Source organism: Varroa jacobsoni, unplaced genomic scaffold (genome assembly GCF_002532875.2).
Source record: "Varroa jacobsoni isolate VJ856 unplaced genomic scaffold, vjacob_1.0 scaffold_1279, whole genome shotgun sequence".
Classification (NCBI taxonomy): domain Eukaryota; kingdom Metazoa; phylum Arthropoda; class Arachnida; order Mesostigmata; family Varroidae; genus Varroa; species Varroa jacobsoni.
Window position 1 is genome coordinate 206,737 of NW_019214181.1, and position 27,636 is coordinate 234,372.

At 38.6% G+C, this 27,636-nt stretch overlaps 3 protein-coding genes across 6 annotated transcripts; 1 reads left to right on the plus strand and 2 right to left on the minus strand.

The window, feature by feature from the left end:
• The first annotated feature begins 5,010 nt into the window (after positions 1 to 5,010).
• LOC111268374 (uncharacterized) lies at positions 5,011 to 7,836 on the plus strand. Of its 2 annotated transcripts, none has more exons than XM_022847346.2 (2): positions 5,011 to 5,241; positions 6,325 to 7,836. In XM_022847346.2, the coding sequence occupies exon 2, from the start codon at positions 6,356 to 6,358 to the stop codon at positions 6,938 to 6,940; it is 585 nt and encodes a 194-aa protein (XP_022703081.1). In that variant the 5' UTR covers positions 5,011 to 5,241; positions 6,325 to 6,355; the 3' UTR covers positions 6,941 to 7,836. The 2 variants fall into 2 exon arrangements, with proteins under 2 accessions (XP_022703081.1, XP_022703080.2); XM_022847345.2 differs by lacking the exon at positions 5,011 to 5,241 and adding an exon at positions 5,253 to 5,457.
• Positions 7,837 to 14,168: 6,332 nt separating this feature from the next.
• Positions 14,169 to 27,631, minus strand: LOC111268371 (DNA polymerase subunit gamma-1). Of its 3 annotated transcripts, none has more exons than XM_086971676.1 (5): positions 26,879 to 27,631; positions 25,785 to 25,859; positions 21,105 to 21,257; positions 18,121 to 20,670; positions 14,169 to 14,515 (listed from the first exon to the last, which is right to left on the minus strand). In XM_086971676.1, the coding sequence occupies exons 4-5, from the start codon at positions 20,659 to 20,661 to the stop codon at positions 14,306 to 14,308; spliced, it is 2,751 nt and encodes a 916-aa protein (XP_086827802.1). In that variant the 5' UTR covers positions 20,662 to 20,670; positions 21,105 to 21,257; positions 25,785 to 25,859; positions 26,879 to 27,631; the 3' UTR covers positions 14,169 to 14,305. The 3 variants fall into 3 exon arrangements, with proteins under 3 accessions (XP_086827802.1, XP_022703074.1, XP_022703073.1); XM_022847339.2 differs by having other exon boundaries at positions 25,753 to 25,859; XM_022847338.2 differs by lacking the exon at positions 25,785 to 25,859.
• LOC111268369 (DNA polymerase subunit gamma-1) lies at positions 21,390 to 25,693 on the minus strand. The gene has a single exon (XM_022847336.2). The coding sequence runs from the start codon at positions 25,141 to 25,143 to the stop codon at positions 21,778 to 21,780; it is 3,366 nt and encodes a 1,121-aa protein (XP_022703071.2). The 5' UTR covers positions 25,144 to 25,693; the 3' UTR covers positions 21,390 to 21,777.
• Positions 27,632 to 27,636: the final 5 nt, after the last annotated feature.

Below are 27,636 nucleotides of genomic sequence, written 5' to 3' on the forward strand. Positions count from 1 at the left end.
TGCTATTTTAGCGACACAGAAAATTAGTCGAAAATTCGATCAACAAACAGACAAAACTAGATTTTTAATCTTAACGTTAATTTGCTATTAGTCGTATTTAAGAAACAAAAGAAGTACAGATCGGCCTATACCTACATCCTAATGAACTTTTATCAAAAAATAGCGCGTTTATGTCATAATTGAACAACTATAACGGTTGATTTTATGCTAAACTGGCTGAGAGAAACAGCGGAACATAGATATAGGCATTTTTTACCGTGTTTAATGTCGATAAAAAATACTTTCAATTACTGTATCACCTTAAAGGTGTAATTAAGGAATATAACATACTTTCTCAGGTAAAGCTAATTGACGAAAAAAGGATTCGAACTTTGATAAGATACGAGTACGACAAAAGCAGACCTGAAATATGGTTCCATTGATAAGTGGGTCATTCTTCGGGCAATGCGTGAACACGGTAGCGATATTCTATACGCTTAGGATCACGTCTGTACCGATAACTTGTTAACATAGTAAAATTACATCGTTTTAAGTATATTTGATTCTCCCAGCTACGTGGGTTATCCCCGTAATAACGTGATAAACATAAAATTACGTGGTGGTCAAAATTCAAATCCGGGAACAGAAGATTTGTTTCGTGCCTGAAGACAGCCGTATGAAGCAATGTTTAGCGGCTAAGGTACTGGACGTAAAAACTTTTTTTAGATATTTATGTTAGAACTTTGTGGAAAGTGTACGTTTTAGGTGTGAATAAAGTTACTTTTACTTTTATGATATCTTTTCCTAATGCTGTGTGATAAAAAAAAAAGAAATATATATTGCGAGACTTAATTTATTGTGTTACGTTTCTCCTAAAATAGATCAAATATTTTTTCGTAGTTTTTCCATTTAATCTTTATTATATTCTTTCAAATGTCCAGTACCACGATCCGTTTTACTCAAACCATTGTTGAAAGCATGACTATATAACGCTGTTATTGATTATGATATGAACGATGTCGTCGACCCTGTGAAAGGAGCTAGTATGTTACTGACTGCTCTTCGAATAGCAAATACAAAATGAGGCTGCTGATGCTAGCTTAAGATTGAAAACAATGCTGTTTCTAAAGCCTGATTAGTATGCCGATTGTTAGTTATGGCTACCAGAATTGCATTGCGTCCCTATTTCGAAGGCCCATTTTCTATTCCAGTCTGTTCGCAAAGGCTCCACAACTCGCTGAATATTGCTAGATTATCATCTTCGTAGAGCAGTCCATCAATATTACCAGGCCACTTTTGGATGATACGGCATCGATCATTAAAGAGTCACATTGAGTCACTGCAACGGCTTGATAAAATAGCTCGAGTTCTAATATACTATGATCCATTACGATCTAGTTATCTTTTGGTATATCTCTTGGTAATTCTAAAAAACCGAACGAACCACTCAACTTACCTGACTTAAAACGAATCTCGGTCCTTTCAATTATATTTGCTATTATTGCTTGAAGAATTGCATTATGCACTCAGCGTACCACAGAGATTCTTTTTGTTCTGACCTTTCAGACATTAATGATAAAGTCCTATCGTTAAATGAGATGCCTCTCCTAACAGCCTCAACCGGCCATCGATCCGCCGCCTTTCCTCTAACTATCATTTTCAATTTCAGCTTTGGGCAAGCGCAGAAACATCCCCAGATTTTAAATACATCTTTAAATTTTTGTGCCGGCAGCAGCAGGTTCATTTCAGCTCTATACTTTCTCTTATTAATATCCCGTTACACTTCCGATTTCTTCCTGTTGTAATGAAATCTCTAGCTTTGCGTACGTTTCTTTTTTTGTCAATTTTCGCAATGATTATGTTGGGAATTTGTCTGAAGTGTTCTGTAAGATTATTCGGGATAGCAGTCAACACCCGTGCTCTTTAGTCACGCTCCCTAAATGCGCTGCAATTCGTCTTGTCACAAACGGCATACAAAATTATAGTAATCACTATGAGTCCGGGTTTCAAATATGGATGTTGCATTTTCGTAGGTTTTTGACCTACGGAGGCCGCTAGGGCTATTTGTGCCAAATTATTACTATTATATGAAATATATATGCATATGTGAAACCTTTGCCTGAGGGGACTGCTCAGAATGGGTCTGTTAAGCACAAAGACGGCATCTTTGACCTAAAGGACGCATTTCGATTCGGTCGACCATTCAAGATTGATGAATATCTTCCTAAGGCACCTTTGAAGAAAGATTGCCGATAAACAACACGTGAGTTGGCTAAAAAATCAAATGCTACTGGTTACATGACTATAGATACTAGTATATAAAAGGGAACTGGCGTACTTTTATAATTTTTAAATGTACAGAGCATTCATTGTGAAATTAACAAAAGTCATATATAAATAATAGCTAAACATGCTTTACATTTTTGCTAAAAAAAATACTTGAAATACAAAAAGGTGAGCATTCCAGTATATTGAGATTGCTATATGGCTAAAGATGAAAAATCAACAATCATCAGTTTATAAAATGAAGTTATTATGTCGAAGATAGCTACAATTAAGCATTGGCCATAAGTACCACAAAGATTTAAATTAGTTCGAAGCATCTTTAATTCAGGCTGGGAGATCCTTAAATATCAAGTTCATTTTCATATCCTAAATCGGTGTCTCAAAAACATAAAAAGGAGCAGTTGCACCAGTGGACGCATTTTGAGATTGTCAAAAGAGAATGTCACCAGATTTTGTTTTTGCGTAGCCCTCACGGTCCGTGAGACGATTGTAAAAAAGTTGAGTTATCGAGGTCTATCCAGATTTGAGCAGGGCCTGTATAATTCATATTCTAGTTAAATACACTTTTGTTTTTTTATTATATATCGTTGGTCTTCTTCTTCTTCTAAGAGGATTCTTAACGATGACATGCATAAATACACGTAGGTCTATACAGTCAATATTTATTTACCAATCAATCAAGAGAGAAGAAAACTATTCTGGTTGTTGGGTGTTTGATTTAATAAAGCACAGAATTTAATAAACAGTTTAGTGTTTTGCAAAGTATTTTGCGATAGTGGCATCATGACTTGACCAATTATCTTAGATTTCCACCAATGAAAAATAAGTGAGTTAACGTAAGTTTACAGTTGTAGTCGAATTATTGTGATGAATCTTGAGACATAATCAGCGCATTGATCTACACCATCGTCCCTAAGGTACCATATATAATTTCTGAAATACCAGATATAAATTATTTATATTTTCTTTTTTTTTTTTTTGAAAAATATGATATTTTCAGATATTAAATATACTACATTTCCGCGAAAGCGATGACTTAATATTATCTTGGATGCTCAAAACACACCAGTTCTAAAAAGCAGTGTTCACTGAACGCATCGTTGAAACCTACAATACGATAGCATTTAGTATTCGCGAGACGCCTAAATGGCCTTTCTGAAGCTGTGTTACTCGTAAATTCACTTGATACGCGCTTATAAAATAATAAAATAAAAAATGTATGCCATTATGTAAAATAAGTATTTTCGTTATTAAAGTATACTATATAAAGTTTGCCATAGTTGACATAAAAAAATCGATTAATTTGTGAATTATATCAGAAGAATATCAGAAGAGATGTAACGAAAATAACCAGTTTATACCCGTTACTTGCAAAATTACCTTAATGTATAATAAATAACAAGTCTAAGACTAAACGTTGTGACTACACGCGAATATTAATAAATTACAAAATGCAAATTATTTGGAAGTTGAGAAACGGACCTCAAATGCACTCTGCTAAATGTGGGATACTGCTTAAAACAGGCCTTTCATTGCAACGAATCTTGCATAACCGTCAACATGAAAAAAAAACTAGACTGCTGAAACTTTCAGTTAAGGCAGGACCTCAAAATACAGAAAAAAAAATGCAAATTTTTGAAAAACCTGAACCGAAAAATAAAAGCCAGGAGCATAGTTAGTTGTATATATATCTAATATTTGATATCTCATGACACAAGAACGGGAAATATCGGGTAAAATCTGATTGGATATGTAGCAGTGAGTCAGCGACAGGGCTCGAATTAAGAAATTTCAAAGCCCGATCAAAACACATATTACAACGTTTATTGAATTTATTGCAGTCATATTGAATTAAAAAGATTTTTGTTTTTAACAAATTCAGCAGTAAGCCAAGTGAAGCATTATTTTACTAGGACTTTACAAGCGAATTCGGCAGACTTTGAAATTGAAGAACTTGTAATCTACCTGCCTCTAGCAAACAAAATTTGGGTGGCAGTTATTGCAGTCACCTGGGAACCGGTAGAAAACGGTTAAGTTTATTACAGAGGAAATGAGTTCAGAAGAAAAACATTTTTTAGTTTCGAAATTAACGCTCAGTGATCACGTTTTTATTCTTGGAAGCCAGGAGCCACAGTACCGTATATAAATGGTCAAAACGCTTCGAGAACGGAGGTTTGAAGTGGTAAAGACCCGCAAGGAGGTGATCAAATATAGGGACGCGAAAAATAAAAACACATTGTCGCAGTCGTAGAGATTTCTCACGAAAGCAGAGCACGAGGTCTAAGTACTGTGTCGGTCAAAACTGGCATTTCGCATATAATGTAAGGTGAAACGAGAAGGTCACTTTGGACAGAATTGAATTGTTTTATTGAGTAGACAACTAATCGGAAAGCATATCTTACCATCGATTTACTTCAAGAGGCTATAGATAAAGAGATTACAATGGTAATATATAGCTGCATAGAACCCGCCAGAGCGCTGCAACAAGTGTGTAAAGGCTGAAGGAGAATACTACTAACATACATTGAAGAAGTCATCACCTTAGCCAAACTATTAAGAATTATTCAATTTTAAAATTTGCCGGATTTTCTTATTTTCTACACACAACCTAATATCCTTATAGGAAAGTAATCCTCGTTTTAATTTTTTAGTTATCATAATAAACGATTGGAATGATGGCATCGTTTAGGACGAGTAGCTGAAAATAAACACGCGCAAACATTTTAAACATGCCACTTTCGATGCCTCACGCGTTCATCCGCTCTTGCTCTTGCCAATGACCGGATGTGTTTGTAAACACCGACAACAAACTCCTACTCCGGCTCTAATAGATCGGGGCTTCCGTGCATTTAAAACTTCCTATTCATAAACGGTGGCATTAAGTTTCTAAAGTACTACGTACAACAATAACCATATATTCACTATAGGTTGTGTCTTAAAGATACTGCAAAGGATCTCGTTGCTACACAGAATATCGTAAGTACTATGTAAAAAGCATGCGCCATGAGTTGTTTGACAATACTTTTTTTGTTTGATTTTCTCTCACAATAAGTTAACTCGTCTAAATGTGACAGGTCAATTTAGAAAAGTAAGTCTGTTTTCTCGGCGATCCAGTTGTGTCTTTATACAGGCAAAGAAACAAACGAATCTGGTGTGGAGTTTTTCTCTTTACGATAAAAGCACAATCAAACGGTAAGTGTAATCGTGTTCGTCAAAATTCTGTCTGCCACCTGTATTGTTTTTGCTTCGATTATTTACTATTTATATTGTTATCCTTATTGCGACTATTTAAAATATTCAACACGCAATAAACAGCTGACGGAAAAACTTAGACTGCTAAATGACTGATAAGCTTTCCCCCGAAAATTTGTTTTCGTGAAGTTCGAACCCAACAACAACGAGCAAAAGCAAAGCTTAGTAACTATAATCTTAATTGAACTACAGATAGCCTACGTGTTGATGTTTGAATCTTAGCGTTCGTAGGTCACTAATTTAGTTAACTATATTATGTAAATAACCTAGTCGGCTGAGTAGTACGTGGAATTTCTTATTTTAATAAAACAACTTGGACAGCTTTTTTATGAGAAGTATGAGTAAGAACATAAGCGACAGCATGTTTACTTAATTTCTTAATTATAAAAAAATTAGCTGAACATTGAACCTGCAAGGAAAATGATGACACGGCTCCTAATCGTCAACGTGTTGTTATCATTCAGAGGTATCACAAACGATGAAACCGATAACAATAATTAAAAACAGAATCCTTGATTAGGAATACAGATAAATAATAATGCACTTAAAATTGCATGGAGCAATACTATTACGCCCTCAACCAAGTTTCACTTGCTAGACAAAACAAAAGGGCTTCAATGCTTCGAGCAAATATATTTCTCGTTTAAATAAAAGAATGTCTGTAACAAAAGCTAGAGGAAATGAGTGGTGCAAATTGTAAATACTAAAAGCTTCTATACAAAGCAAACATCCTCATCATGGTTTACCAAAAATTTATGATTTGTAAAATAGAGATCATAAAAATAAAGCTTTTAGGTTCTTTTGCAGGAGTAGCCTTTCGGCCGCCCACATTTTCACGATGAGGGAAGAGCAGCAACCTGTCTTTGCTTCGAACATGGGAAGCATCGCGCCACCTGCCAGCGCTCCAGGGGCTCCTGTTACGAGCAAGTTCGAGGAGCTTGTTCAAAAATGTGCTCAATTAGAAAGCGAGAATGCTGTTTTGGCCTACAAGTTGCGTCGCATGCGAAAAACGATTCGTCGTTTGGGTCAAGACAATGCGTTCATCCAGAGAAGGCTGCGAGAACATATTAGAAAGAGAGAAGGCTCCACAACAACAACACTGGCCGCCCTTGTCGCTACCACGACTATGGGACTGTCTTGCGAACATGGACATACGGGTGTCCCAACTACAATCAAAATGGAAACCCCTACCCAAGAAAACCAGGGGGCAATTTCAGCAAAATCAACAAATTCGGCAGCCTCCAGAGCTGCACCAACGCTATCGGCGCCAACGCCGACATCATCCACACCAGTAATCACTGCAACGAGCAATGGACATGTAGGACGAACCTCCAATATAAAATTAGAACCACCGCAAGCAAATAAGAAAAGCGGAGTCAGCCAGAATCCGGTAATGACAAGTATAGACGTGATAGGAAGATAAAACTAGCAGCAAGAAGTGCCTATGCCAGCTCATCGTCACGTTGCACATCTTGTCACTAACGCCGGAAGAAACGCTTCGGTGAAAATAGAGATTTATGTACTTGCTAAAGTACTTCATAGCAAGTACATAAATCTCTATCTTTACACTTGCTATCATTATATTATTGTATAGATCTAAATAATGTTATACTAGTAGAAATTAGTTCACCATTGGAAATAGACTTTAAACTCCGAATAAGATCAACTGTCTGCGACTGAGACTATCATTGTCTCCTGAGTTGTGCGTCAGACTGCTATCAGCTCATCCAATTCCACTAAGAAGTGTTGTCTTTCGCAGGATATGAAAAAATTATTTCTGTTATAATTGATTCTATAAAGTATAGTGTTTTCCTTCTGAATATATAAATTCAATCCTGCGGGGCAGTGATAGCCATTACAATATGAATCAACGAAAAATTTAGAGATGCACTGACTGGCTGTGATAAAAATTTTTAGATACACCTCCATTTTGTAAATGGAGCAGTGTTCTTCTATTGTGCGTAGCGTTATTCGTGGTTGAAACACTAAATGTGAACGTTAACCTGCGTTAGCTAACTATATAACGCAAAGCTGACACTGGATCTATAAACAGAATGTTGTCTTAGTTAAAGCAGGCAAACGCCAATGGAATAAATACAATTTAGAAAATTGTCATTGTGTATTTGATAAAAGTCGAGTTAAAGCGCTTCTATAAAGAACAAGGTGTTTCGTAGACACAAGTGACTGTGACACTAGTACAGAATACATTATTTATAATATGTTTTTTATAGGCAATTTTGGCTGTGTATATAATTTATTGTGCAAATTGTGTACATAACGGAGAAAACTTAAGAAAATAAAGCAAATGTAAGTAACGTACTACTTGTGTGATCGGTTTTTCCCTTTTCAACCACTATGAAGGACTGCTTCGTGCAAATAATTTTTGTGTGTGTTGACATTTGGCTATTATCCTTCATAGTATGTAGATATCTTAGACTTACGGTATTAATCAACCATTTTTCGGAAAATTAAGAATTATTGAATGACCCTTTTAATCTTTAACGACTTACGTATTATTTAGTCAAAGGTAACCATGACTATTGTTTAACCTGCCTAATGGGAAAATCCAATTCTCGCAGAATAAGCAGAGTACGTGAACCCCGATCGGTGGGTTTAGTTTTAAAATAGTTGTGTCGTAGCACTATTTTCATAGTAAAAAAATCACTATTATTGATATATTATTATTTATATATATGATTAATCCTGAATTATTTTCATAACATGGTATACGAGAGTCAGACGGAAATAGGGTAGCTTCTGTCTTTAAGTGCTGTGAATAGATGGTAATAGCCGTTGGCTAACCTATCTTCTCATGGAGATTGAAACCCCGCGTTGCCTATTATATATACATAATAGGCAACACGGTGCATGCGATGAACAACAAACCTGTGACCTTAGACTTGCAAATTCGGCGCCCTATTATTTAGACGATCGCATTTTTTTTATTGTTATTTGTTTATCGATTTTAGCAATGGATAGCATATTCAGATATCTTGATTGCGATAAGGCAGATGTTCCTAAACTTACTGACTCAAAAAACAGCGGTCTTTCTTACCTGTAAACTATCAATGTGGAATACTGTGCATAGCGCTGTTTCGATTCCATACCGATAGCATACCAAAGCTGAATAAGAAAACCCTTACCATCAGGCTAATGCATCCGTTAGGGCTAATTTCGAAGTAATTCAGTTACTTGGCCTATATAAGGCCTAACTTTAAATATGTTATCCTACATTTGAGCAATCTATCGTCATCGTAAGACTACTCCCGGGTAGACAGAAATAGAATACATGAATTACGAAGCAGGATGAAGTTAGCACACGGAGTTTGTAATATGGCCTGCGACTTACCTCGATCGCACGTTTCATTCGATGTGTTTACAGATGCGGGCTGTTACGGAAAAAGACGAGCAGGCGAAGTCACCTCCCGTAGACCTCTCTCAGCTCGAATGGATCCCACGGAACCAAGATACTTTCCTAGACCGTAGCCAAGGGGGATTTTGGTCTAGATTTAAATCAAAGGCAAAACAAAATCCGTTTGTCCCAATTGGTGTGTATCCTATTTAAAGTTATAATACTACTTTTTACTTTCTGGGGTAAGTTTCGATTAAGTCAAATAGCAGTAATCAGCTAATCATGATAACACAATATACCAACTGCACGGATCGTCCAATAGCTACATAAATATGGCGTTTTATACCATAATTTTAACATATCCCTGTCTATCCTTACAGGAATGAGTCAAATGAAAAGTCAATTAGCAGAACGACGCTATCTATGATAAAATAGCGTTTGTTTCAAACAGGCTACTCTTTAGACTACGCAGATCTTGTGAATGCCATAGATTTGTATTCAACACTTAATAGGTATACATAAATATGGTTCTAAACTTAAAGTAGAAGTATTTTCGATTGGCGGGCGGGAATTCTCGAACTCAGTTACCTGAAGTAAGAGTAAAGTTTGCAGTTATTGTTGATAACAATGCGTCATGTTCGCAATTTTAGCGGAGATCAGTTATTAGTCAATCTTTTATGCGGGACGACCTCCTACAGGGCTAATAAGTATCTACGATTATTCAAACCGTATCAAGTATCGAAAATGAGCATGTGCCTGCAAAAAAAACCATTTCAAACACTGGAGAAAAACAGTGGCACACATGCATTGGATCCGGCGGGGATTACTTTGAAGTAGATGAATCGAGTTCGATACAGAATCAAATCTTCGATACTTTTTTGATATAGCAGTATAATTATATATGACACGATAAATTTTACGCTTTCGTTTGATGAAAAAATAGATACTGAAACCCTTGAAAATGTCCGAAATTTAATAACGTCCAAAATTTTAATGTCATGTTGAGGGCAAACCATACCACACTCATTTTCTCTCAGCAACGGTTCATAACTTCAATTTACAAATTCTTCTCTAACCGTCAGAACCACACGATTCCGGTGCAGATAAGTCATTCGTTAAGAACCGTTTTTTGCGTTTTCATTAGGTTTTAACGCGTGAAGACCCTTGGTTGATGCACGATTAGCACCATGAGCATGATTTACGAACGGTACAGCGCAACACTACTCCCGTAGAAATGGAATCGTGTTAATTGGGGACGATCCTAGACCAGAGTTTTAAGAGAAATCTGGCCTTCATTGAGGTTGCCCAGTGTATCAACCATGTGCAACACCATTTGTTACTGTTCTCGAAATAAAATGGGTACAAGTATAAAAACCAAATTTTAATTTACTGCGAGTGATTGATCCATAGCGTATTTTGTATCGAAAAAACTTTATGCGCAAGTTAAATATGACTAAATTGTTTTGTTTCGTCCACAGGTCTAGTGGCGACAACTTGCTGTCTTGGGTACGGTCTGTATGCAATGCAATCTGGCCAAACTTACAAATCGCAGATGATGATGAGAGCCAGAGTTATAGCACAAGGGCTAACGGTCACTGCGATGGTTGTTGGAGCGATAACGATGAATAAGAAATCATAGCTTTTTGTTGTTTTGGGAGAGAACTGCTCATAAATATTCTATACAATTAGATGTGGAAAATATGCTTTTCCAACCCTCTACTGAAAAATTGTATTCTATCGGGACGTATACAGATAAGATACAAAAAATGGTTCAGCTAACGAATTTCGTATGCTTTTATTCCCAAGGCTGCAGTTAGCCGAAGAGAACGCTCCAAAAGAACTATATTATCTGTTAAGGGAGCAGTTGTTAGATGTAACAGGTCGTTCTACGTGGTTGGGGTTCGTTTGCTTTCCCAAAGTGTCTCTCTGATTGATGCTACTTTAAAAAGCGACAATAGCGACTTAAGAATTCTAAATAAATCGAAAACATTTTTAACAGTTCTAAAGGTGATTTCATTTTAAGGTATATCATTTCACTTGATGTCTCTATTGAGTTGTTGAAAAAGTATTGACTGTTTTTATGCCAGAACTGACGCATTTTTTTTCTATATTCTGTAATAATATTGCTAAACTCAATACATCTTTTTTTCTGGTAACATTTTTTCTGGTAACACCATAATCGCGGTACTTTAGAATATCTGTGATTTATAGGCAAAAATTATAACCTGTCATTTTTGGAACCTTTTACTGAGATTAAATTAACACCGTTAAGAGAGTTAAGCATAGACCGAAATAGATTGTAGCCTAACGGTGTAATCGGCTGTACGACGGACGCATTAGAATTTCTTATCTAAATTCTCTCAGTTTTTGCTGGGTATCTAAATATGTATGTGGTTAGGTCCAAAATGACGTTTCCTGTTTACTGGGTCCGGTTGATTTTTTTGAAATGATTTGCCGTAATCTTGTTAGCTGTTGAAAGTTGAGAATAGAATAAATCCAGCCAGATGGCAGGAACTCATAATGCTCGATTTGTTTTCAATCCCACTGGAAACATAGCACCACTTTCTATGACGTCAGACTTTGTACACTGCCACATATTCTTGATCGCATTTTATTTATTTGCATATTATGGTTATATGTGGTTCATCTTTGGTCACCTGTGGTCAACTGCGTTAAAAAATTACTCGATTTCGTTGTGTTTCTGCAGAGTTTTGCGAACTAAAATATGATCGAGTAAATTTTTTTGCGTTAACTGTAACGGCACTCAAACATCCGAGCTTTTTTATAGCCAATTATTTTCAATTGATTTAAAACTGTATGGTTGTGGATGTTTAGTTTTTTAGTAATATCGTGGCTATTTACGCGTTGGTCCTTCTCGACTTTCGTTCTCTCTCTATTCTTCCCGTAACTGGCGACTGTTATGACAAGCAGAAGAAAAAAGCGACAAAACCTGCTTTGGATCGTTTCTCGTGGCGCATCTTGACACCGTAAACAGCACAGATTTTTTATTCTGGCCTGGACATGATTTGTGCCTTTATCGTTATAAAATTGCAAAATATGGCATATTCTTGCATCAAATTTAGCTTAAATTTGAATGAGGGCATTCAGACAATTTCAGCATATCTACCTCTGGCAAATGCCGGTTTTCAAATGACGGCAACACCAATCTGACACAATGTATTACCTGAGATACGTTACCTCGAAGCTATTTGGATAGAAAAACCGCGCATACATTCTTGACGATGCACTACAATAATAGACAGGGTAGGCTGGGTTATATGAACTAGAAGCTATCAGATTTTTGGATGCATACTAATCAGAAGTTCAGTGCAATTTGTACTACTCGATTGTTTCCAAATCACCAAAAAATACTTTTACCAGCTCATTTTCTACCATAATCTAATCTGTGCCAAAGCTATATGTCCCAAAGTAGACTGAAATCAAGTTGTACTTCATAAAAATCACCACATTGATTATGTTATATGATTACCCTGGAACTAAATAAACTAGAACGGAGTGTGGCTATATAGGCCACTACATTTCAAGCTCATATGAAACCTCATTCTTTTGAATGCTAATTTCACATGAAAATTGGAATAACTAAGTAGCTACAAATGCAACTTAGTAGGAACGTATGTATATATATGCCATGTTAAACTAAGCTGTCGTGCTTTCGCACTTGGCATATTATACATCGTTACTGTCAACAACGTGTCACATATGGTTGTTTTTAAAAACGAATTTCGTTTTTCTTTGTACGAAATCACTAATGGCCTGTATAGTGTTACCTTTAGCTCACATGATTGCACCTCGAGTGCCTTTACTTGGTATTTATCTTCAAAAATGAGTAAATTGTTGTGAGCTCATTAAAACTACATAGTAGAAAAACCTTTGACTAATACACTGGTAAACTTTTTTGCCTTCGTGGCACCGGTTGTGCTCAACGGTACGGTAGAAATATTCTACTCCAAATAGCCCTAACTTCACCTAGAGTCTTTAGGTTTTCAGACTTCTGTTATGTAAAATAATTCTGCTTGAAAAAAATTGATAGCGTACAACTGAACAAACGGGTGCTTCAATAAGCCAGTTTCTAAATACATTTTTTAACAGAAAACCTCATTATACAAAATCCAGCTGAGCACGTGATAAGCAAAAAAAAATTTCGATATGCCGTTTAAAACTTGGTAATACACAGTCTATATATCCTGTTGCTTATTTTGAGAAGTCTATATCGTGCTTGAATACAGCTTCAGTTCTATACTCAATGTTCGTGGAATATTAGCCCGTTGTTACTATCATCCAAAGCTGTTTAACATAGTGTTTGCATTTGGCTTTCTTCGCTTTGTAGTAGAACCTCAATTGGCGGTGATACTGTAAATCAATAAAAAATGCGAAAACGAAAACATTGCTTCTTAAAAGAGTGCAGTTAAAACGCTGTTTATATTAAAAACATGAATGTGTTTTTATACATGTTTTTGGTATGCTAGACTTCGAAGGTAGAGAAACAGCGCAACGTTTTTTTCGCCTAAAGTTTTCAAGGTTTGCTTTTATTTCTATAAAACTATACAACGAAAGCCTAGTGTGAAAAATTATATTGGATTTCAAATGCTACGCTAAAGTGTGACATTGGCAATGCTTTTCACCCCGACGTCTGAATCTGGCGAGTTCAGTTGATTGCGCCGATAGACTCCGCATGGTCCATATTTTCGGAATCTATCTTTTTTCCATGAATCAAGGTACGTTCCGGGATCATAGCTCCTGTATGCCAAAGCTCGGTGAACAATAGCTTCCAGTTTGGCAAGCTTTGTTTTCTCATTGATCCGAATTTCGTCGAGCGGCTTACTCGAATTTAGCTTGTTCTGGTGCAAACGCGCATTCTGTAGAAAATGCAATGTAATAACACGTAAGACAGGATTTAATATACGATTACCCTGTCCCAACTATCGGCTATTATTTAATTTTCGTCACTTGGAATAACAGCATCATTTTTAAAAACTATAAATACGCTTTTTTATCGATCTTCGACACTTCTTAACGACTGGTAGAAGTATACAGTTTTTGTTTTATTAACCAATTTCGAGACTGTTTCGTTATACGCGTAAAGAATATCAAATAGCTCATATAGACTATCTCCATTAGCCTCAACAAATAACATTCAACAAGTTCAAAACCCGAAAACCGTTATACAAGATATACTGCCATCTGAAAAGGGTAAAAGGTGTTGTAGTGTTCATACAGTGAATTCTACGTACATTGTGTAGTGCCTCCCAGTAATCCTCAGTATTCCGATCAAGCTCACTTGGCAGTTTCGGCCTGCCAAGGTGTAGCGTCCAAAGCCACTCTGGATAATCTTCGTCCGCGCCCAACTTTACATCTTGGCCTTCGATCCGATAGTTTGAACCACAACAGTATGTTGCTAATCTTTCTGGATCCGTTTCAGCTGGAAGCTTCTTTTTCTGTGACTGAAGTGATGGACCCCCTCCGCTTGCTGGTGCCACCTTTTTCGCGAAGCAGCGAACGACTTTCAAATCCACTGCACTTGGATATACATAGGCAGATCGACGGGACGATAATATTGTTATGCGTTGACAGGCGCGTAACATCTTCGCTTGAATCTCGTATAAAAATTGATCTCTTCAGTTGAGTCTACACAATAGAACAAGCAGAAAATAAAACAATAGGAGAATGGTTATCTCACTAACCAGTAGAGGGCCTCTCCTTAACTAACAAAACAAACAAAAAGTAAATAGACGAATTTCGGAGAATAAACAATAGCTGTGTTTAAGGCACCCTATCAGGTCTCTGAATCGTAAAGTGAATATGCGAACCCCATGCATTCCCTAGGAGAAATGCCTGTAAATACAATACATCTAAGCAAATATCTGTAAAGTATCATTAATTTAGTAATGAAACGATAGCTGAAAACGATTAATTGTTAACGTCTCGGTTATTGCTTTTCGATGACGACAGTCCGATTAGCAAATATCATCTATTCTTTATCTTTATTTAACTAATTTATTTACATTTATGAGATGCACTGGCAATTGTTGTTTAACTAACTATAGGTTTGATCAAATATGCATAGAAGGTAACTATACCACTTAAAAAAGCTGCGAACACAGTAGGAATGCATTATGTCGTTCGTTTCTCGTTCCCTTAGAATTACTTACGTCAAGGAGAAAGAGAAACGCTTTAAGCAGGCCTGTTGTATACTATTGTAGCATCAATATCGAATCTACTAAAACAAAGTAATGATGGCCATTACTACGAATAACTATATACACCATCAATCCCTTTAATATTGCTAAACAATGGCTTCGAATTTGAAATCCAACTATTTCCAAGAAATTAATACCAGCTCGCGAAGAAACAAGGGCAATGCTTTGTCTTCGATAGTCCAACGATCAATTATTATATGAAAGTACTCATTTAGCGCCAAACATATAATTCTATAATAATATTTGAATAAACACGTAATCTTTATGCTAGAAATGGGAGGGAAATGTTTATCTGTGTTTTCGAATTTAAATTTATGAATTCGTGTAAACCTTACGCAAAGCGACCAACCTGAAATGAGCCACAAATTTCTGTTTTCACTAGAGAAGTGGACTGTGCCAGAATGACGCCAAATTTCTTAATATTGTAGTCTTTTTTCTAAGTACACTTAACTAAGATTCAAACATTCCAATAATATTACAAAGCCAATTCGTTTGCAAATTGGGCCGTGACATAGCTAAAGAACACTTTGTATTCTTTAAGATAGAGATAATATTCTATAGAGGTTGATTGTGCTTCAAAAGTATAATCCGAAAACGAATCGCATTCTCATTAATTGGACCCATGTATCCAAAATTATTTTGATGTGTTTCATCAAAATGTTCAATAACGGTTCTGTATGATTTCTAAATATTGAAGTTATAACAATACGCTAAGTAATACTGATCAACACGTACTCCTGACCAAACCTAAAGGAAACTACTTTTTTTGACAAAATTCACGGTCTTTATATCGGTTTGTTAGAGGCACTGTTATTGTTGTTGACGAAAATGGCGAGTAAATAGGAAGGCATTAAACCGATAACAGTCTTTTAAAATACCTCTAGGTTGCGCGTCATTCTACTAAATTCAACCCAAGGTTTGGCACACACTGAGTAGCTCTATTTGGGAAATTCTATATCCAATATTAACCGTTAATTAATATATTGTACATAGAATTTTGGTGAAACGTTAATGGACGATTAACAAATATTCTCTCTTTATAACATTGTCTCCTCGTTTGATCAGGTCCTTCCACAAAAGCTTGCGTTAGTTCATTCCCACATTTTACTTGGGATTTAGAGAAACCCATAACGTCGTTCGGAATTAGCTGTGTAAAAAATCTAATTTACACACACAAAAAATCTCTGGCCATTATTCAATCGTAAGGCAATTTACTCAACTATAGTAATTGAAACCACGTGATTTTTATTATTAAAACGATGAATTTTATTATTAAAGTGATTAAAGAACAGGGAAAATCTACCAGATATTAAGTTATGCTGTCAATCATATTGTGATCAATTATAATATTTATCTATGCTTGTTAATGTATCTATTACCATTGTTTACTTGTTTGTACCAAGCCAGCGAGTTCGAAGCTCGGTACGGGTACACATCCACAACTCATATATTTAATTCTAACGTTATGCCTTAATTTGTAAGAATGGCCTTCGAAATTCGATTGAAGTATTGGAACCTTACTAAAGACCATGTAATTATGTTTTAGGGAAAATCTCTAATATTAACAGGTTTAGCGCCGTTCTTTTCCACTAAAGGTATTGCACTAAAAATAGCTGTTATTAGTTTCGTGCTGTTAAACACCGTATAACTGAAGAATATATTATATGCTTGCACGATTTAGGTCATGGCAGACCCTTGATACAGCTCCATATGCAATTTATGTTTGAAAAATATGCATCGTATCGAATTTACATCTGTTTATTAATTAACATTCGATGAACTTAAAGGAAAACGTTGTCGCAACCTCGTTTCATTATCCTACCGTGAGTACGATTGGAAAGGTTAAGAGATATAGTGAGCTTGCAATTCTGATGCGATTTGTATGTCACAACTATTTGTATATGCATGTTTTATTACAAGGTCAATTAACATCCTGGGCGCGAATCTGGATATTGCTTTGCTTCTATTTCATGTAGCATATACCTATCGCTATTTCCTCATTTAAATCAATACAATCAAGTTCTCACAATCACACAGTACAGTCACGTTGCTTATCTCTCAGGGCGCACAACTTCCCTATTAGACAATTCTATATTGTGCTTTTATGATTTAGCAGAATATCTTTCAAATGTTAACAACTGGCACATTTGCTGCAAGTCGTAAATATTCCATATATAAATTTGTACGCCTCTCCTGTACTTTCATAACATTCTTAATTAATCGAACTTTAAACGTCCAACGGAACGTTAACACCTTAAAATAAAACTACACAGTAAGTTTGCCTCCAGCAGTCTGTTTGATTGCCGTGTAGATATCAATCACCTCACCTAAGGGTACTCCGTAATTCTTTTGCAGGCCCTCTGCATTGGATGGTGTAACACAGTCGTTTGTCACATCTTTACGGAGAGTTTTATCTACGCTAACTGCATCAAGGAATGCCACACTGAACGGCAAGTCGTGTATACCTAACCGGGAAGCACACATCGATCGTACGAAAAGATTTGATATATGCATAGCGAGAACGGCCCGAAACCGGTCTTTTGACCGAACCATATAGCTGATTTCATCGTGACTCGCCACAACGAGGCGACCGTCAATTTGAAATCGATCGAAAAGGTCTCTCATCGAGGCTAGCATCATATGCAAATAATCCATTGCTGAACTCTGTATGATCCAGGTCTGGCGCGCTTTCATATAGCAAGAACCTACAGCTGCTGGCTCTAATGCCCGTGTAATTTGGGCTAGCAGAAATGGGGTACGCGGTATCTTTCCTAAAGCTATCTGATTGAGCGCATTATATGCGTGTGATTCGGTTCCGGCAAACCAACGTTGTGGGCACGATAAAGGATTTTTACTTTTATTGAAAAACATTTGATCTAATTCCGTCGCGGCACATCGTACTCCTTTCGTAACGCGAAGCAGCCTTTCGCAACGGTCACTAGCCTCTTTCTTTGTGAGACTGGGATTAAATGTTCGAAAAATAGAAGCTAAAATCGCCTTTTCCGCCCCATATATTCGAGCAAAGTCAATCACCTTAGCGTGATCCAAAGAACAGTTTAAGACAGCTGCCGTTCTTGAGTGCACATCGGTCCCGCTGACTTCTTGGCCCTGTACTGTTGCCCAACCGAACGCCGTGCTGGCGTGTACCCCCTGAAACGCTGAATCACCTAAAATCGAAGCAATCCAGAATTCGAGGGAGTCAAAGCGCGCTCGAACAAAATGCATACCTTGTGGCGCGTGTACCAAAGTTCTGTGCTCGGAACCGATACGATACGTTATTTCGTGGCATCCAGAAAGCCACATCTTTTCCATTGGTCTACGGTTTATTGTACCAGCTGGAATTAATCGCGGCAAGACTACACCCTCGTTTTCGCTTGTCCATACGAACATTTGTTGTTGCAGTCTTTCTCGGACAGTACTCCAGTGAATGGTCTGTTTCATAAGCTCCAGCAAACGATCGGCGTTATCATCATCCCATGATCTGAGAAGATTGCCTTGATATTTCTCGATAAAATGAACTGAAAGTGGGGTACCAACGTTGTAATTAACTCCGTATTTGTGTGGCAATCGCCTAAAAAGTACACCAGAAATCCCGATATCGATGTTGGCTTCGGTATTCATACCTGAGCTGTTCTTGACGCTAAGGTCATTCTTTTCAGACTCGCAATGTGAAGAAATTGATTTCATAGTTTTCCAGTCCTTGATTCGCTCCAAGTGATCATAAAAAATCTCGTTTTTTCCAGATTTGCGTTGTAAGTCAGGAATAAAATGCTTTTTAAACGTTTTTCTCATGGTCTCCCAGTCGTTATAACTACTTAGTTTGGACAAGTCGTCTAGATCCAGAATTTCCTCCATAGGCTGAATTGACGCAAACTTGCCATATGTTGTTGATCTTGCTCGAGCTGCATTAACAATTAGTGTATACTCTTTCAGCGGAAATCCAGTTGAATCTCTATTGTGGGATTCATCTCCTGGCTTATTATGGGGAACCAGATACCCCCATCCGTATTCTTCATGAAAGTGCAAAGGATAGCCATTCCACATGAGTTTAAGTAACTTGGGAATACACCGTCCCCGAACAGGTATCTTCCAAGTACCGAATTCTTCGTTCGATAACCCTAACCCATTCTCCAAAAGTTTTGCACATAGCTCTCTGTACCACTTTGGATATTCTCTTTTCATATCAGACTGTTTAGGCGATAAATTATTTGTTGCCTCAGACAGGTCTACGCTTCGTGAAGCTTTTTGTTTGCATTTTAAATTTTGTGTAGACCAATCAAGGTCCCATAACCAAGGATCATTTCTCCAAGAACCATCTTGATGCATCCGACAGGCTTTATTAGCCAACATATTGAGAATATGCTGAATTTCTGCATTCGTATCATTGTAGACAGCTTCTGCTCGGCTTAGATATCGATTCCAATTTTCACTTACTGGGAGATATGCCGTTAAGCTTTCCGTTAAACCGAAAAAACTAACTGGATGTGGGAATCGTTTGACGAAAAGTGGCAGCAGTTTTGCGAGAACATCCCTGGTGGCCTTGACATCGCTAAAGCAGTAGTTCATTAATTGCTGGAAATCGGCCCTGATTTCAGCTGATGTACCTGTGATGAAAGTCTGTCTCGCCGACTTCGAAAGCTCTGCTTGGCAATACAACTGATATACGTCAGCGAGGTTATTGAGTGCTGAAACTTTTCCCCATTTGAAAATGTCACCGATCGAGACCGGCTTCATTGTTGAATTTTTAGTATGGTCGTTCCACTTCTTCAGGACAGAAGTCATCATTTTCTGCGAGGTTGCCTGCCCTGAGACGCAGACATGCATCGATAAAGTATCTAGGAAACGCCGTTTTGACTGTCTAGCATCGTATTCTTCTTTCAAGAACGAACGATCGAATCCTACCGCATGCCCTACTACAATCGTTTCACGATCTACCGTTCCAAGGGGAATGAGTAAATTAGGGGTCACTCTTTCGACCCGGTGGTCTCGGCCACCAACAATGGCTGTTGAACACCAAGAAAACCAGCTTTTGTTTGATAGCGCGACTGCCATCACAGGCAGACCGCCCTCGACGACAACCGTTTCGACGTCGAAAACAAGTGCGTCACCCTCCGGTGCTTCCACTTTTTCAAAAGCGTGACCGTCAACCGTATAACGCACCCAACCCTCCAGGAAGGCGAACTTGGATGGAATAATTGGTACGGTAGCAGAGGTAAGTTCCTTCAAAGCATCTAAATAAAGCATGTTAAACCTTTTTCCAATACTATCAAAGTGCTCCTCGATGTTTGCTCCAAGCAATCGAGGCAGTTCTATATTAACGTCGTCTAAGCAATCAGCTTCCGCATGCCACAGACCGAATCTCTTTAAGTGGTCTTTCATAGCTTCAATACTTTCATTCGAAGGCTGACTTCGATTAATAAGGGGAAATACTTGATTTCTAATGGCTTCTGGAAGCATTTGGACCCCTGGAGGCCTACAGCACATTTCCCTCTGGGACAGGCGCCTCGTCGGCTGGGTTTGTATCGGTACCGTTTGTGCTATCCTCAGGCGAACGGTTCGCTGAATGGCCTCCATGGTCGTTTCCTGCAGCAGAAAGATCAGGGATACAATAGTGGTAAAGCAGACAAGATCTTAAATGAAATTGCTTTGCTTCCGTAACTAATACAATAACGCTGCAGGCGAATGATTTATAGATTAACTTCTAAGCTCAGTAAAATTACTAAACTTGAAGTAAACTGCAGTGTTAGTTGGTGTATATTTGTACTGCGGAACTATCTTTGGCTGGCTTCTTTTCTCTGACAAACCAATGTCCTTATAGCCTATTCTACATTCTATGAAATGTATTTACTGACTCTATGACAGACCTGTGTGTGCATGTCTGTAGCACGCTGATCTATAGAAAATGGTTTCGGGTTTAGCCATGCTAGAAAAATTTACCTCTGATTGCGACACCATGACTACAAGTGCCTAACGGCAAACGTGCATGCGCATTATACTATGATGCATACGTAAATTACCTCAAAAGAATAGTACTCGAAGAACTGCTCCCGAAGAAGCTGATGTAGTATTTCAGTCAAGACACAGCAAATATGTTAGTAGCGGATTTCCAGGCCACACACAATGAAACAATTCCTTCACATTTTATAGAAGTGGATCAAATAGAACCTTACCTGCAATGCAATCATAACCGAAAATGCATGCTCTACGGCATTCAAATCAATTACAAAAAGAAGGTACTTTTTTTAAGTGGGTGAGTTAAAGTATATACGATCATCCCGTTGCGGTAAGGACAATAAACGTACTCAATAAAATACTCATACATTTATTAACAGCGTATTCACAGTTAATTTATAAGGAAATACTGTGTACAACAAAAGTAACAACAGCTACCCATTAATGTTTTACATATTACGGTAGGCAACCAGACTGTACATCTATTCGAAGGGCCATCATGTGCAAGTATATGAATAATAAAGCAAGAGAACGACGCTCATGTTTTTGCACGCGCCTAGTAAACAACCGATTGTTTGTCTAGTAAAAATTATTTTCACCGTATCTGGCGCCTAAAGGTTATGATCGATCTCCCAACTTGTCCGTAACAAATTACTGAAGGCAGTAACTAACTCTCAGAGCAGAACTTTAAAAAAAAACGCACTTCGATGCATTAACTGTGACCGAGATGCTCGCAATCTAGACAATGTTTGTACGTTTATTGCATTCTCTAAATGCAAATTTATCTTTATGGAGTTTACCACCGTTTGTAAGCTCAACGCTTTTATATATATCAACCTCTTCGCCATAGGGAATACCGTAATTTTTGTATAGGCCATGGGGGTTTGACGGAGTTACACTGTCATCTGCTACGTTTTTACGAATTACACGGTCGATGTCCACGGCGCTGAAGAACGCCACGCTGAATGGCAAGTCATCCATGCCAACTTTTTCCGCAAATAAAGCTCGCACTAGTAAATTAGTAATATGCAGTGCTAGAGAAGCCCGATAACGATCTTCTGATCGAACCATGAATCGAACCTCGTCGTGAATTGAAACCACGAGACGCTGATCAATTTCGAATTTCTCCGATAGATATTTCATTGATGCTAGCATCAGATGCAAATAGTCTACGGCCGAACTTTGAACGACCCAGTTAATCCGCGACGTCATGTACTTGTTACTCACATACTTTGACTGCAAAGCCTGAGAGATTTGGGCTCCGAGAACAGGCGTGCTAGTTTTTTCACTTCTCGCAATTTTTTCGAGCTCATTGAACATGTGAGATTCGCTTCCACCGCACCATACAAAATCATCCGTGTTCGTCGAACTACGTGTGCCCTTTGTGGATTTGAACATTTTGCTGGCGCAGACTGCCGCTTCTTCTTCGGTTAGGCTGGGGTTAAACTGTTTGAGTAATGTTGCAGAAAACTTTTGACCCGCGCCATAAATTCGGGCATAGTTGAGCACTTTAGCATGATCCCTCGAGCAGCCGGCCGAGGCAGCTGTTCTTGAGTGCATATCCGTTCCGTCAGCCTTATTACCCTGAAGAGTCATCCAGCCAAAGGCAGTGCAGCCAGGGAGTTTTGCGAAGGCTGCGTCACCAAGCAGCGATGCTATCCAGAGTTCCTGAGAGTCGACGTCAGCCCCTACGAAATGCATCCCATCAGGTGCCTGAATCATCGCTTTGAGCTCAGATCCGATTCGGTCTTTTCTAGCATTGCTGGCTGTAAGCCATGTCTTTTCTACGGCTCGGCGACTTATTGTACCTGCGGGCATCAACCGCGGCAAGATGACACCCTCTTTTTGTCCAACCCAAACAACCAACTGCTCTTTGAGCCGATCGCGGGCGTTTTTCCAATATGTTGCCTGCTTGCCTAACCTCAATAATGTATTTGCGTTATCATCTTCCCATGACGTAAGTACGTTGCCTTCAAACTGACTGATAAAATCTTTTGAGAGCGGATTGCCTACATTGTATTTCGGTCCATGCTTGTGAGGTAACTTCCGAAAACGTACCCCATGAATGCCTATGTCATAAAGATCACTGTTGGCATTTACTTTCGAAAAAGCTGATTCACTTTCTTCAACATTAAAACTCTTAGTTTTGTTATTTGGCTTATTATTTGGACTACGTTTGTAGACATTATATTTGTCAGCGTTTCGACTTTTGCCAAAATCAGTTTTCATAGTTCCCGTTGCGTCAAGGTGGCAATCGATGTTATCACTGATGGGGTCAGGGGTTCGAGTATCAGTACTTAATGACGTTCGCTTCCTTTGGCTTTCTTCAATTATTTTCCTGTACTCATCGTATGGGAATCTGGGCTTATAATCACTCGCGTCATTATCGTTATGGGACTGCGTCTCACTCCGGTTGCCAACACTCATTACCCCCGTCACATGTTGGTCTTCACTTTCGGCGGGAAGTAGGTATCCCCAACCGTGCTCATCATGATGATGTAATGGATAACCGTTCCACATCAGCTTCATGAGCTTAGGAACGCATCGCATTTGAGTCGAAATATTCCAAGCTCCAAAATCCAGTTCGGGACCACCTGCTGGATCTGTCGGTTTTGAGATGCATAAGTCCCGGTACCATTTAGGGTATCCAGGCATGAATGGTCGCCTAGCTAAAGTCTGCTCTACCGCACCCAACTTCTTTGACCGTAGCGTAGAAATTCTTTTCGGTTTCATATTCTGCGTTCCCCAATCGAGATCCCAAAGCCAGGGGTCTTTTCTCCAAGCTTCCCCTTGGTTCATCCGGCAGACCCGATTTGCTATCATATTTAAAATTAACCTAATTTCCGCATTAACATCCTGGTATACGGCCTCTGCCTGATTCATGTATCGAATCCAGTTCTGATTCACCGGCAAATATGCCGTGAGCATTTCCATCATCCCGAAAAGGGTAATATCATGGGATAAGCGGTCACGGAACAGAAAGAAAAGCTTCACGAAGACATCTCTTGTAGCCTTGACGTCAGTAGCGCAGTATTTCATTAGGTCTTGAAAGTTCGCCCGTACGTCGTCTGATGAACCTTCTTCAAAGATTTTTCTTTCTGATTTTGAAAGTTCATCTTTACAATAGAAACGGTACACTTCGGCAAGGCTATTGGGAGCCGAAACATCATACCATCGCTTATTTTCAACTGTCTCCTCTTTTCTATTTAGTTTGGTATTCTGCTTCTCTGAGTTGTTCTTTATCTCGATGTTATTCATTTCATTCTTTCTCATTTTGAGATATTGTATCCTCTGGTCGCTTGTCTGGCCTGACACACAGACATGCATTGAAAGCGTATCAAGGAAACGTCTTTTTGGACAGCTATTATTATACTCTTCTTTAACAAATGATCGATCGAACCCCACGTGATGTCCAATAACGACTTGTTCACAATTCCCAGATCCCAAAGGAACTAGCATATCGGGTGTCACGCTTTCAACGTGGTGGTCCTTTGCTCTAACAAGAGCTGAAGAACACCATGAATACCAGTGTGTGTCAGATAACGCTGTAGCTATCGCAGGAAGTCCACCTTCTGTAACAATGGTCTCAACGTCGAAAACGATTGCTTTTCCCTGCGGTGCTTCAACTGGCACCTGCTTTTCATCTGCATCATAACGCACCCATCCTTCCCGAAAAACGAATTGCTTAGGGATAGGCGGCGCTGTCGCGTCAACGAAAGCGCGTACAGCTTTTAAGTATGGTTCTGTATATTTTTTTCCAATTTCCCGGAAGTGTTGTTCCAAGTTATCTCCGAGAAGTTCTGGCAAATCTATCGAAACGTCGGCTATCGGATCAGATTCACGATTCCACAATTTGTGTTTTTCTAGATGAGACTGCACATTCATCAGGAGGTCCTTTTCGGGTTTGCTCACCCTACCGGAACGAAACACCCGTTCTCGGATGACAGCCGGGATGAGCTGTATACCGACACAGTTCCTTCTAATTTCCCGTAGATGATGGAGACCTGTTCCGAGATGAAGCTGTTTCCGCGAGGGTCGCGCCGTCTTCGGCAAAACGGTTCGCAGCATAGTCCCTCTCCCTGGAGCAGAAACAAAATTGCACATCAGCAACCGGTCAAACCTATATGTTGCCTGCTTTTAATGTACTTGACTGTACGGCAGCATTCGGTTTTGCGAAATGTTCGACCAAACTGGTCTTGGCATGCTCGATTAAATCATACCAGTTCCATAACTACTACTCTGTCAAGTATTGACAAAAAGCAAGTTGAGACCAGCCTTCTTTATCGGTCCGACTGTGTTCTTGCAACTTGTTCTTGAGCTAACTTCGCACGGGACTTGCCTTATGCGAGAGAAATTTCTTAAGGCTATACGATGTCTTTATCAAGGCGTATTTCTGTTAGCAATCCTGTCGACCTTGGCTTTCACGCAAATATGCGTGAAAAAAATGCTGGATATACGCACATGGTTCACCATCTAAAAGTAGACTCGTGGACGGATTAACCCTTTTCACAACTTAAGTCTGATACGATTAGATTTGACCTGTGACAACAACGACTCGCTGTTGTACTTAGTGTATGATAATACATAAAAAGCTTAGATGAATAGCTTTAAAGAAAAACGTTGACAAATACTTAGTGGTTCCTTCAACAAACATTTTTACGAATGAATGGTTTTGATTTGGTTTACGTGGAGTAGATATTTTGAAACCTTAACCTGTTTGATTGCCTCACTGAATGTTTTCCAACCTCTCATCCAATAAATGCGGCGTTTAAATGTGAAATTTAGCAAACATCCCTGCGAAGTATTGCTTGACCTGCATGCTGGAAAGTGAGTAAACCATATTAGAGATGCTCGTTGAGAATCCGAAAGCTTCGCAAAAATTTCCTCAACCACAATAAGTCCTGCCGAGACAAGTAACAATTAGCGTATCGGAAATCAATGAAACATGTTAAATAAATAGTGATATCCTGTTTACCATGTATGTTGGCTATACATTGAATACATGAATAAAACCAAGATGGCGCTCAAACTGACTGATGCTCCTTTATTCTACTGATCGGCATCTAAAGGAAATACAAAACAACGATAAATCCGACAAGATATGAGAAAGTAAGGTTGTTGGTATATATAAATAATTTAAGTTAACGTGCTGATGTACTTATTTGTCATGTTCGAAGCTTAGAACACCCATTTGTTAAACATTGCCTTGACATCCCGCTATAGGTTTAGAACAGTGCATAATCTTTTAAGCATAAACGCTTTTAAGCAGGACGAGTCCACCTTCTTAAAACTAATAGTTCACCTGAGACCCTTTTTCCGTACCTTACGGGTTTACAAGTTTATTTAGCAATGAGGATATCTTTGATCTTGAAGATAGGGCTTGTAAATGCAAATTGATAACCGGTTAGTAAAGTACGATCTGACCTCACGCATGTTACAGAAACATATTGACATAGGCCGATAAAAAGAATTAACAAGAATACAGCACACATCAAACAAGATATCCAAGACTTTAGTTGAAATATACGCCCGTGTGCATGATCCATTAAACTCGTGCAGCTACTGAAAAAGTTATTACCGGTCACTTTTCGCTTTTATAAAGTACGTTTACCATCGGCGGGTCGTGGATGGAAAAACAGGCCTTTACATTTGTCTTAGTGGTAGCCAATTAATTTTTTGTTGTAATTAGTTGCTAAGTAAAGTCAAATACTTTTTTTCAGGCAGAAAACTAGTTTCACATCGAAGCTTCTTCGCTGATATAGATGCCCTTGCCAAGAACTACCCTGGGTCACCCCTTTATGACAGCGTCCTAGGCTGTCAAAATCAGTGGTATACTTACTTTACCAAGCGACGAAAAGAACCTTTTTTGTCTAAAATCTTTATTCGAAATGCACGTGCGTCATTTTCTAGCGAATTCACCACCAATCCAATTCGATACTGGAATTTTTCAAAACAAGCAAAGCCGGTGCCCGCGGAGCTGACTCTTTCCACAGAAGGTTCGCTCTGGGCCGAACGATCAATGCGCGATACCATAATAACATGCCTCAGTGTAGTAGAGCATGCGATTTTCAAACAGGTGTAAAACTAGCTGCAGACAGGACTCTCTTGCTAAGTGTAAATAAAAAATCGGTGTAACATCAAATAACAATATGCTCCATTTCTAATAGGGACGAATAGATCAGCTGTTTACTGCGACAAGTATCTAGCTACTCATTTGGTGCCGTCTGTCAGCTTGCACAGAACCTCTTGAAAACAATAACATACACACAGACAGGCAGGGAAAGCCAAATCAAACGTATAGAGAGGTATACAACATACAACAGTGCTATCACCACTGGTACTCCATTCCTTCAAGTGAAAGCATCGACGATCAATAAACAGTTCAGTGTTGCTCTCCAGCAGTGGAGAACTATTTGCAACTGGAAGCACAAACGTTGAGTGCTTACCTAGCCAGCCACAGTCATTAGGGCTGCTGATTCTCCCGATGCTAGGGAGTAATAAAGTGAATGGTTGGTTGTGAATGGGGTCCTAGTCTGAGTCTGTCGGTGGGTCATATGTTATGTGGACTTACTAGTGACATTATAAACACTTTCACAT

Bases quoted from the DNA above. Each gene is read 5' to 3' on its own strand.
- LOC111268374 (XM_022847346.2), top strand. From the start codon at position 6,356: ATGAGGGAAGAGCAGCAACCTGTCTTTGCTTCGAACATGGGAAGCATC.
- LOC111268371 (XM_022847338.2), bottom strand. From the start codon at position 20,661: ATGGAGGCCATTCAGCGAACCGTTCGCCTGAGGATAGCACAAACGGTA. The intron at 14,516-18,120 runs GTGATTGACTTT...TCTATTGTGTAG, and splicing joins GTTCTTTGGATCACGCTAAG to ACTCAACTGAAGAGATCAAT.
- LOC111268369 (XM_022847336.2), bottom strand. From the start codon at position 25,143: ATGTGCAATTTTGTTTCTGCTCCAGGGAGAGGGACTATGCTGCGAACC.